This window comes from Diceros bicornis, chromosome 21 (assembly GCF_020826845.1).
Source record: "Diceros bicornis minor isolate mBicDic1 chromosome 21, mDicBic1.mat.cur, whole genome shotgun sequence".
NCBI classification, from domain to species: Eukaryota; Metazoa; Chordata; class Mammalia; order Perissodactyla; family Rhinocerotidae; genus Diceros; species Diceros bicornis.
The window spans coordinates 13,129,927-13,141,994 of NC_080760.1; the positions used below are offsets into that span (position 1 = coordinate 13,129,927).

At 38.0% G+C, this 12,068-nt stretch overlaps 1 protein-coding gene across 4 annotated transcripts in view; it reads left to right on the forward strand.

Annotated features, from left to right (window-relative positions):
- The window catches only part of TMEM67 (transmembrane protein 67), a 56,914-nt gene that overhangs the window by 27,528 nt on the left and 17,318 nt on the right, over positions 1-12,068 (forward strand). For 3 of the 4 annotated variants that reach the window (XR_009223265.1, XM_058564606.1, XM_058564608.1), the window contains exons 12-19: positions 1,322-1,478; positions 2,077-2,200; positions 4,107-4,212; positions 6,701-6,757; positions 8,306-8,404; positions 10,124-10,222; positions 10,478-10,564; positions 11,934-12,033. Coding sequence is in view for 3 of the 4 variants with exons in the window: in XM_058564606.1 (XP_058420589.1) it covers positions 1,322-1,478; positions 2,077-2,200; positions 4,107-4,212; positions 6,701-6,757; positions 8,306-8,404; positions 10,124-10,222; positions 10,478-10,564; positions 11,934-12,033 (829 nt within the window). In the remaining variant the exon portion in view is untranslated. The remainder of the gene's footprint in view (positions 1-1,321; positions 1,479-2,076; positions 2,201-4,106; positions 4,213-6,700; positions 6,758-8,305; positions 8,405-10,123; positions 10,223-10,477; positions 10,565-11,933; positions 12,034-12,068) is intronic. The other variant, XM_058564607.1, reaches the window with a different exon arrangement.

Genomic DNA, 12,068 nt, shown 5'->3' on the forward strand with positions numbered 1-12,068 from the left:
TGTCTACTTCTGAGCATTTTGGAATAAAGTAAAAATATTACTTTATTTTTAGTGACTAATAAAAATGTTATTACTCTCTCCTCCCTCTACCCCCCAGTAACAAATAAAAATGCTTCCTTTTCTCTCTGCATACTTTTCTTTTTGCTTCCCTCTCTGACTTTCTTCTTTTGGTAACCCATTTTGAAATTATAGTATGGTACAAAGGAATATTGTGAGCCATTAAACATTTGAAAGATATTCACTAGTCTACAAAAATACTTCTTGATAAAATGTATATATACACGCCATAGAACAAAACTGTAATTCCAGTTTTGTTAAAACTGTAATGAAAAATACCATCATGGAAAACAGATTAGAAGAAAATAAACATTTGTAGCAGTGTTTATCTCTGGATGGTGGAATTACAGGTGATTTTTTTTTTTATATTTTCCAAATTTTCTATCATGAACATGAATTTACTTTTATTATCAGAAATGACTTATAATTAAAAAAAAAAAAAAGAAATGTGGCTGTGTGTCTACCTTGGGCCAGGAGAATCAGCATTTGTTAGCTGCCTGCTCTTGTGTGTTCAGCATTTTATCATCCCATCTGATCCATGGAATAACTATGTGAGAAACGTTATCTGTGTTTCACAGATGAGGAAGTGGTACTCAGGGGGATTAGGTAGTTTACTCAAGGTCTTGCGTCAAGCAAACTGTGGAGCCAGTGTTCTTTTAGGCTTAAAAACCATGGTTTTTCCATTGAACCTGGCTGCCTCTCAAGTACTTCACAGCCTAGTAGGAAAGAGAGTTTATAGACAAAGAATTGCAAAGAATGTGATGTGTCGTTCTATAGGTGTGTACAAGGTACCATGCAAAGAAGGGGTCATTGGTAGTTCCTGGGGAAGTGTAGAAAGGCTTCACAGAATGAGTGACAGACTGGTAGGGGGCAGTGGGAGATAAGTGTGGCTCTGTTAAGGGGAGCCAAATCATAGTCAGCGTTGTATATCAGGAGAAAGAATTAGGATCTTATCCCATAGGACAGGAGTTTTTAAACCTTTTCACTGTTGTATACTTACTGTTGAGAATGAAGGCATACCCTCTTCCAGCTAGACTGTAGGACGAGAACCAGGCAATTCTTTTTGTTAGTATTTTTGGCCCTTGTAAAAGAAACATATTTATAGTATTCATGTTTTGGAAGGCACATGGAAATGCATATAAACAAGATAGTTTAAAGATACTTTATTTTACAAAATTAAAAAAACATTCTTTTGAAGATAGATAAATAAATATGCTTTCTAATTTTCAATTGGGATGCTTTTATTTTTTATTTTATTTTCCAGTGTGAGATTCCTCTCTCTAAGATCTTAACCGACTTTCCCACTCCTATATTTTATGATGTGTACCTTGAATATACTGATGAAAATCAACACCAACATATTTGGGCTGTGCCTGTGTTAAATTTAAATCTTCAACACAATAAAATATTTGTGAACCAAGGTAAGACATCCATACATACCACTCTTTCTCTGAGCTGAAACCAACAAATAAGTCAATCAACATGATAATTTAATAAACCATAGGTTATAAGAAAGGTCATGGATTCTCTCTTATTGTGTGGTTTTATATAGCATGCCAAAGAGTAAAACCGTAAGATTGCTGATATATTTAGAAATATTTACTCAGTGTGTCAGACTTATTGTTAAGAAATTATATTATTGCTAAAAGTGTATCCTGATAAAAAATTAGTAGAACTGTAAACTGGGACTTCTTCAAGCTGTCCTCAACTGCTTTTTGGACAAATTAGTTTCTTTTGTTATTTCCCGTATTATAAAATCCTGTTTATTCAGGTGATTTGCAGGGAAAATCCTTCCAAATTGATGAAAAATCCAGTCAGAAGATGTTCAAGTGAGGTGAGGAAGGCTGTTAGCAGGAATTTCTTACAGAAGTAGCTGTTTTTGCAGCCATCTTAACTAAAATAAAATGTACTAATTTTGTGTTTTAAATTTGTTCAGTAAACTTTTCCTTGAGAGCCATCTTGAACAGTTTGAAGGCATTTTTTTAATGTCATCTTTTTTTTTTCTTTTTACGATAAAAGATGGCAGCTCTAGCAAGTGGCTTCTGACTCGGCGTATTTTCTTAGTGGATGCAGTAAGTGGACGAGAAAATGACTTAGGAAGTCAGCCAAGATTAATTCGAATTGCTACCCAGATATCACTGAGGTAAACAAGTGTCTAATGCACTAAATTAGGCTTGGAGTATATGGGAAGAGGAAACTGTATATAATGAATGTCATAATGAAAGTGTTTATCAGTAAGTATCAGATGAAAACCATAAGGACAACTGAATTGGAACAGTACATAAGGATTTTTTAGATATCTGTGTAGACTGATAGACACCAATGGAGGTGAGGACCAAGGGGAGAATTATATCAGAAGTGCTTGAGGAGTTTTGTCAAAATTGCCGTTCTAGCGGTACTCTAGACCTGCTGAATTAGAATGAGTTGAAAGGTGGAAGGAAGGAGAATATCAGTGGGCTGAAACTGGTGTGGTGGAAAGAGCCTGCCAGGTGATTGCAATAGGCAGGCCTCATCTCTCCTCGTCTCCTTTCATAGCTGCTGTTCTAGATGGGCCCTTGTTAATTATCAACACCTCCCTCTTCCTAGGATACTTTAATGACCACCTTACCTTAAGGTAGTGCCATGTAGCCCTTGTTTCTCTCTTTTCCAGTGTGAGATTCCTCTCTCTAAGACCTTATCTGACTTTCCTACTCCAATATTTTATGGTGTGTACCTTGAATACACTGATGAAAATCAATACCATTATCTTACCTCAGTCTGGCACGTTAATATATGTTATTTTTTTCACTGTCTTTTTTTGTTTTATTTATTGCAGTAACATTGGTTTATAACATTGTATAAATTTCAGGTGTACATCATTATACTTCTATTTCAGCATAGATTGCATCATGTTCACCACCCAAATACTAATTACAACCCATCACCACACACATGTGCTGAATTATCCCTTTTGCCCTCCTCCCTCCCCCCTTCCCCTCTGGTAACCACCAATCCAATCTCTGTCTCTATGTGTTTGTTTGTTGTTGTTATTATCTACTACTTAATGAGTGAGAGCGTACGGTATTTGACCTTCTCCCTCTGACTTATTTCACTTTGCTTTCACTTTGCTTTTCATAACAATCTTATGAGGTAGGCAGTAGAAACTTTGTCATATATCTTGCTGAAATCCAAATGTACTGTGTTTTTAGCATTTCCTCAATCTGCTAATGTGTATCCCTAGTGAAAACGAAATTGACCCTAGTCAACTAGTCAAGCCTGACTGGACCTTGGTGAAACCATGCTCGCCCCTGGCACTTTCCTTTTTAAGTTTACAAACTGTACGTTACTAATGCATTGAATTCAGAAAAAAACAGTAATGAGTGCTGTGTGCCATAAACATTACTAGATGTGACACATTTTTTTGTTAGGAATTCATCTTTCTCTTGAAAATCAAGATATTATCTGCCTTTCTCTAGGCTTCATGTAACACTGCTCTTTTGAGTATTCCTCAAAGATGGCTCACAGTACTTCAGTGATTTCATTGTGAGCTTCATAGGACCTACCTAGATTGAAGAGTTTCTCACTTGTCTGAGAGGGTATATATACATATTTTTTTTTGGTGAGGAAGATCGGCCCTGAGCTAACATCTGCCAATCCTCCTCTTTTTTGCTGAGGAAGACTGGCCCTGTGTTGACATCCATGCCCGTCTTCCTCCACTTGATATGGGACGCCGCCACAGCAATGCTTGACAAGTGGTGTGTCGGTGTGCGCCTGGGATCCAAACTGGCAAACCCCAGGCTGCCACAGCGGAGCACGTGCACTTAACCACTTAACCGCTTGCGCCACCGAGCCGGCCCCCTGAGAGAGGGTATATTTTAACATTAAAGTTTTGACCACTTAAGATAGCTTGTGTTGTTATTGTTAGTTTGTTTGACCTTCCCTAGTCCCTATTAACTAGTTAGTTCTGAGATCGCCAAGACTATCCATATTAAATTCGAAAGAAATAAGTTAAATGTATGTTTAAGGGCCTACATGTATTTATAACTAGAAATGTATTTTCTTTTCAACAGTATCCACCTTGTACCCAACACAAAAAATGGAAACATCTACCCTCCCTTAATTACCATTGCCTACAGTGACCTTGATATCAAAGATCCCAACAGCCAGTCTGTGAAGGTGAGTTCCTTACTAACCAGTGTCTCTATTTAAATGTGTTAATATAATACTGATGTAGTTGACGTTAATGGTCAAAAGACAATTAGTCCTTTTTCAAGTTTTAAATAAGCACTGCACTTTATCTAATCAAGCCTTAATTATTTTTTACTAATAATGGTAAGACGTGAGTTCTTATGGATCCTGAGTATCAAAAAGCAAGAATTAAGCTTTTCAGCAGACAGCATCGGCAGCAGCCAGGCATTCCTGTTCGGGACATTGGGGTGAGCTGAGATATGCAGCTTCTGCTCCTGGCCTCTTTTGCTGCCTCACTTCTGTTAAGATTTTGTCTCCTTGCCTAATTAAACCCGGAGCTCAAACTTTACAGTGAGCGTGTGTGTTCTCTTCTTACCAGCATTGCCGCTTGATAGAGAGACACTCCAACAGGCAGAAAGAGGTTCAAATTTAGAACTAGTAGGGTTAAAGTGAACTAGAGAATGCAGTTTGGACATGCAGCCAATTAGGCTTCCTACTACTTCCCCAACTCAATTAAACTTGACACAGAGCTAAAGGCCTCCCCTGCCTGGAAGAGCCTGAATAGGGAAGGGAGACCGTGCACACCCTGAAGACAGGCTACCCCAAAGAGGATGAGCCTGGAAAAGGCTGAGCCACACGTTCTCAGTTCCTCCTCTCAACTTCACCAGTCAGATAAACCCTCCCTGTTTTGAGGAGGGGTAAATGAGAGAGGGGTAGAGATCAAAACCGGATCTCTTTTTCCCTCAGAGAGTAAGTGGATATTCCCTTCCCTCTCCTGAAACATGGCAATTGGGGATAAGCATTCCTTACCTCCCAGACTCACTAATAGCTTGTAATGTCTGCATTTTACTTTTCTGAATTTCAGTGTTCTAGTTCTTCAGCCAGTGCTTTTGACCTCTCTGTTGTGCTTGTGCTTGTACTCGGCTACTCTTGGATTCAGGCTTTCATTAAGCAAAAAGTAGGCACGTAACATAACTTTTCTCGGAAAGATTTCACATCCTCATTTGTATTACCTAATTCGATGTTAAAGTTAGTTTCCATTGCCTGAGCTTGTATACACTGTAGTGAGAGCAGAAGAAAATCCAGAAACATGCTTAATAACAACAAAAGACTGCCTAGTTCAGAATTTCCTGGAGTGATCGTTCTTGGGTAACCAAGAGTATTATTTATTTTAATATAAAACACTTCTGAGTCTTTTCTTTAAATATTTTTCCTGTTCAAAATACTCCAAACTAAGTCTTGACAAATTGGGAAATAAGTGATGGAAGAAGAGTTGAGAGAGTCATGACACTGCATTCACGCAGTCCACCTCAGATTCATTCTAATTGTAGAGTGCACAGTTCTCTCATCATTCCTTAATTTCTTATGACAGCCATTGCAAAAATTCTACATTAGTTTTAAGCATCCAGCTACATCTCTGCCATCTCACCAATAGCAAATAACCTTCCTTCCTATCTTACTGAGCAGATCAAGACCATCCAATATGAATTCCCTCACCTTTCCTCTTCAATACTTGAGAATCTCTGTTTCATTATCCTTCCTGTCTCTTGTTCCTATTTCTAAGAAAAAAGGGCCCTTCCTCCTCTCTTACGCTAGTCTTCTATCTGTACTTGTTTACGGTAGTGCCTCCAGTATCCTGTTTCACCCCCAGCTCCTTATTCAGCCAGTTTCTCTGCTGGTCCCTTTGCTTATAACACCTCGTCCATTCTTAAAAACAAATTAAACTAAAACCACCGAACAATAAAATCTTTCCTCAATTCTGCCACCTTTTCAGCTTGCTGTCGTATGTCTCTGCTTGATTTCCCAGCCGTTCACTCTTTTGTCATTTGCAGTCTGGCTCTTGCTGTTTTGTTTTTTTGAAAACCTCTTTCATGTAGGTCAGCAATGAATTCCACATACACGGGCTTTATTTCTTTAACTTGGCATTTATACAGCGTTCGACGTTGTACTCTTGACTGCTTTCTTCCTGAAGCTCGCTATTATGAGCATGGTAAGACTTAGGTATCGTGCCTCTCCTACCGCTCACGCTCCCGTTTCTCTAACCCTTTTTAGCTCTTCTTTCTCTTCCTGACTCTTAGCATAGTGGTTTCCCTAAGATTCTGTTCAGCCCTTTGACTCATCTCCTTTCTTAGAGTGTGATTGTTTAGCCGGTTGCTGAATTCTTGGTACACAAGATCAGTCACATTCCTTAGTTATAGAACCCTATCAAAAAATGAAATATGATTAGTTTGGCTTGACTGCTGTTAATGGACCTAATCTAGCTCCTGATGAAGCTCTCTTTCTTTAATGTGTGTTCAAAAGGGATATTCAAAGCAGCATGAATAATTCCCAATAGCATATCCATTTATGTCTAAGTAAGGGTCAACTCTAGTCATATTGATAGTTTAAAAATATCAGCTGCAAATGTATTTTTATAGTAAAGTAGGTTGTGTTATATTATTTCAGTATGGCTGATTTGCTTTCTTTTAAATATCAGGTTTCTTTCTCAGTCAAATATGAAATGAATCAAGGAGAAGCGCATGTCCAGACAGATGTGAGTTTATTTTGACCTGTTAAAATGTTTACAGTATATTTTTTAATTAAAAAAATTTTTAGGGGCCGGCCCAGTGGTGTAGTGGTTAAGTTCGCACACTCCACTTCAGCGACCCGGGGTTTGCGGGTTCAGATCCCCGGCGCGGACCTACGCACTGCTTATCAAGCCATGCTGTGGCCGTGTCTCACATACGGAATAGAGGAAGGTTGGCACAGATGTTAGCTCAGGGACAATCTTCCTCAAGCAAAAGGAGGAAGATTGGCAACAGATGTTAGCTCAGGGCCAATCTTTCTCACCAAAAAAAAAAAAGTTTTAGATGTACAGGAAAGTTGTCAAAATAGATATGCCATATATCCTTAACCCAGCCTCCCCTATTGTTAACATCTTACATAACCATAGTACAATGATCATAATCAGGAAAATTAATATTGATATAGTCCTGTTAACTAGTCTAAATACTCTTTGAATTTCACAAGTTTTTTCACTTTCCTTTTTTTAATTGCAGAACCCAGATCAGAGTTGCATGTTACTTTTAGCTGTCATGTTTCCTTAGTCTCCTTCAATCTATGACAGTTCCTCAGTCATTCTTTGTCTTTCATGACTGACCCTAACATTTTTGAAGAGTATTGGTCAATTTATTTTCCCGTGATTAAATATAATTTGAGCACAGATACCACAGAGATGATGTCATGCCCTTCTCAGTGAGTGATATCAGAAGCTACTTGATGTCAGTATGTCTTATTACTGGTGATGTTAACTTTCATCATATGGCTAAGGTGGTGTCTGCAGAGTTCTCCACTGTATTTTTCCATTTATAATTAATAAATATTAATCTTTTAATTTATCTCCCCATCTTGTGGGGAGATACTTTGAGATTATGCAAATATCCTGCTACTCATTATTCTTTTGCCTTCTGATTTTTGCATCCATTGATAATTCTTGCCTGTAAAAAGTATTACTGTGATATTTGTGATACTGGTGATTTTCTCTTTCTGTTATTTCTTGTCTATGTGTTAATTGGAATTCTGCTGTAAAGGGGAGCTATCCCTTTGCTCACATTGATTTATTTATTCAATTATTTATTTGAGGGGCCAGCCCTGTGGCTTAGCAGTTAAGTGTGCACGCTCCACTGCTGGTGGCCCAGGTTCGATCCCGGGCGCACACCAACTCACGGCTTCTCTGGCCATGCTGAGGCCGCGTCCCACATACAGCAACTAGAAGGAAGTGCAGCTATGACATACAACTATCTACTGGGGCTTTGGGGAAAAAATAAATAAATAAAACTTAAAAAAAATTATTTATTTGAATCAGTATGGACGTGTGGATATTTATTTATTCTAGTGATTATAATCCATTTACTGTCTATTTTCTTGCTCAAATTGTTCCAAATTTGACCGTTGGGAGTTCCTTCAGTTTGGTTCCTGTGTCCTTTCAGCTTACCCTCCACCACCATTTTTTGAGTACTTCCTTACTTTTTATTTACAGTATTTTTGAACATTGATGAGGGAAATTACATAAATTCCAAAATGTTCCCTTTTCTTTCATTAGATTGCTTTGGGTGTGTTGGGTGGGCTAGCTGTGTTGTCATCTCTCCTGAAGACAGCAGGGTGGAAGAGGCGCATTGGGAGCCCCGTGATTGATCTGCAGGTATGACCTCAGGAGTTGGTAAAGTATATTTCTGTCTTTTGACTCTTTTATATCCTACAAATAAGACCCAGCTAGAGGGTGAATAAAAAGTTGCCTTAGTTTCTCGGGGAGGGTAACCAGGAGCAGCACATGGCTGCTTTCCCCGCACGCTGCTGTGGGCCAGCCTTCACCCCCCGCCTGCTCTTCTGTCTCCTCACCTCCTCGCCCACGCTTGGCGTTTGCCCAGCCTCTCTGTGGTGGTATAAGTAGCATGTCAGTGTTGAGTTTAATTTTCCTTTCTTTATTATTCTTCCTATGCTTGATTAATCATTTGGGTCTCCCCTTCTGTGAACTGCCTGTTTATATTCCTTGCCCATTTTTCTATTAGGTTTTCAGTTTTTCTTATTTATTTAAAGGAGTTTTTTGTAGTTTCTAAAGATGAATACCCTTTTGGTTTTGATGTTGAAATTTCTTTTCCAAGTGTGACCCATCTGTTATTTTATCGGTGTGTTCCTTTGTTTAACAGAAACTCTCAATTTTGATACTGTCACATCTGAATAGTTTTTCATATTATGGCGTGTGCTTTTAGAATCTTGTTTAGGAAAACCTTCCCTATCTCAAGATCAAAATATTCTTCATGTTTTATTCTAGTAAATTTATATTTTTACTTCTCATTTAATCTTTTTTTATATTTGTTTTTGTTTTTATCTATCATTTATTGAATATTTACTATGTGCCAGGCATATTTTTAAGCTTTACATGTATAATTCATTTAATCCTTACAATAGCTCTGTGAATTTGGGTATTATTATTATCATTTCCATTTTATACATGATGAAATTATGGCAGAGGTTAAATATGAATAAACTTTCTATTTATTTGACTTTTGCAGCAACTCAGTAATGGATGGTATTTCCATTTAGCTCATTAAGAACATGAGAAAGACAACATAGTCACTTGTTTGTGCTGAGGTATCTTCCTGACTCCAAAGCCAGTGTGCCAAGGAATCAGAGGAGGGGGCTTGGTTTCTTCTTTGGATAGTCAAGAAAGGCTTCCCAGAGAAGTGAACTTTAAGCTAGGTTGTCTGTGCATTCTACAGATAGGAATGAGGGCCTACTGTCTGGGTGCCAGGCACTCTACCAGGCGCTGGGAGATGTGATGGTGAGCAAAGACAGACATGGTCCTGCCCTGAGAGCTCACGAGAGTTTGCCAAAGAGAAGGGAAGAATATTTGATGAAAAATGCCCATTTCATTCCACAAAATATTTGAGGTGAAAGTGTGGAGTGGTTAATCATTGAATAAGTGGTTGGAACTGGCAGATGAGGCTAAAAAAGTTAATTTTGGTCTAGGTTGTGAAGGACCTGGTAGGTCAGGAATTTAGTGAGGAGTCACCGTACATATTTAAGAAGGAGAGTGACAATCCAGTTTACATTTTAGAAAGCTAACTCTTGTGGTAGTATGGAGGATAGATTGAGAAGAAGGGTTCCAAACTAGGAGAAAATTAGGAAGCGGTTCTCACTTTCTTAGATGGTGAGAGATGAGAAGGGTTGACTAAGACAGAGGCTACTGGGAATGGACCAGAAGTATGTCTGGGAGGTGTCTGCAGTTGGTCTTTCTAACTGATCCATGGATACATGAAACGAGGCTTCAAGCTTGAGAACTGGGTAGATAGTATGTTATTAAAAGTGATAGCATAAATAGATTGAGTCTATAACAGCTGTAATTCTTTTTAAATTGCAGACAGTTATGAAATTCTTGGTATACTATGCTGGTGATCTGGCCAATGTTTTCTTTATCATCACCGTGGGAACAGGTCTTTATTGGCTTATTTTCTTCAAAGTAAGTGAGTTTCTGAATTTAACCTAGATGCCAATACCTGAATAACTAGTAAGCTCTCTTTATAAAGGAACTATTTTTATTTGGGGGTATTTCTGATCAAGAATATTGAGGCAAGTGCTAAACTCACCTTTCCCTGAGTGTGCTGTGTTTACTGAGTACATCACCACCTTCCTCTTTTATGCTTTCTTTGGGTTATAAATTGTGCTTAGTAAAAACCTTGTATGGTCATATTTAACAGCATAATTTTTATCTTAGGCACAGAAGTCTGTCTCTGTTTTGCTACCAATGCCAGCTCAGGAAAAACGTTTTGTTACTTATGTGGGATGTGCTTTTGCTCTGAAGGTAAGTTTCAAAAGACTGGTTACCGAGTTTAGAAGGCCTGCTAATAAACTCGTAAGTCTTTAGAATTAAAATGCTTTCAGCATCTTTGGTGTAAAATTTAGTTTGATTCTGAAAGAAAGCATGAATTATTCTATTTTACATAGGAAGTCTGTTTTTATTTATAATAGATAGCTCATTCTGAAAATCTGCCTTAAATAATTTTTCCTAAGAAGCCATAAATATTTTTGGATTAACATGACGTATAGCTAATTTGATAAAATGATATTTCATTATATGACTTTCTTCTTTAAAGTCTGATGATCCATTCATAACAGGACAAAATGCCTTCAGGCATGAATTTTGTCTCTGTTAATTGAGAGTAGAAGGTACCACCCTGGGTAAAGTGCTGATATCTTACAATTTGTCTCCTCTCTTTCCTCCTCTTCCCCAGGCAACCCCTTTCGCTACTTCATTGTTCTGTCAATGTATGTGAAGCTCTTTACACGCCTCTGTGGTAGATCCCATCCCATTGTATTGTGATTATTAAGTGTCTGCTTTTCCCACTGATCTATGAGCTCCTTGAAGAGAGGAATCATCCCATACTTAGACTTTTATCCTTTGTTTAATCAATAATGCATCTACTAGGAGGAATGCCTCAGTTTAAACATTTTACTTGTGTAAATGAGAAAGATGTGTTTCAACAATACGTTTTTTTTTTTATATAATTTTATTTATTTATTTTTCCCCCAAAGCCCCAGTAGATAGTTGTATGTCATAGTTGCACATCCTTCTAGTTGCTGCATGTGGGACGCAGCCTCAGCATGGCCGGAGAAGTGGTGCATCGGTGCGCGCCCGGGATCCGAACCCGGGCCACCAGCATTGGAGTGCGCGCACTTAACCGCTAAGCCACGGGGCCGGCCCTCAACAATACATTTTTTTAATCAGAAATTTCAATACCAGAAATAGAAAAAAGACAGAGCATCTTAAAACTTTAATTAAGACAGGCAAATTACAGTTGAAAAATTTCTTTACTTATAAAGAAGTCAGATGATCTAGAAGACAAAGCATGCTTTTGGAAACCTTAGGAGAGTCAATTATGCAAGGCCCCTGTGTGAGGAGGAGGTAGTATGTCTCCTTTTTTTGTATTTGTGTTTTAAAGAAAGACGGAGGAAGGGAAGACGAATTAATACGTGTATAAAAATTCTGTGAATTTGGTGATTCCATGTTGATGAGTTTCTAGTGATCCCCAATGGTATTTTAACTTTATTTGTCATTTGTGAAAATTATGTATTCTTGTGATTATGGTATGTTTGTTTCTTAAAGAGTCAGTATTGGTTTCATAAGCAGGCTTAATGTGGATACTTTTAGGTGTTTTGTTTGTCATTCTCAGGCTCTGCAATTTTTGCATAAGCTCATATCCCAGATTACCATAGATATATTCTTTATCGATTGGGAGCGACCTAAAGGAAAGGTTCTTAAAGCTGTTGAAGGTAACTGAAATAACCATTTGTACCAAATGCTTTTG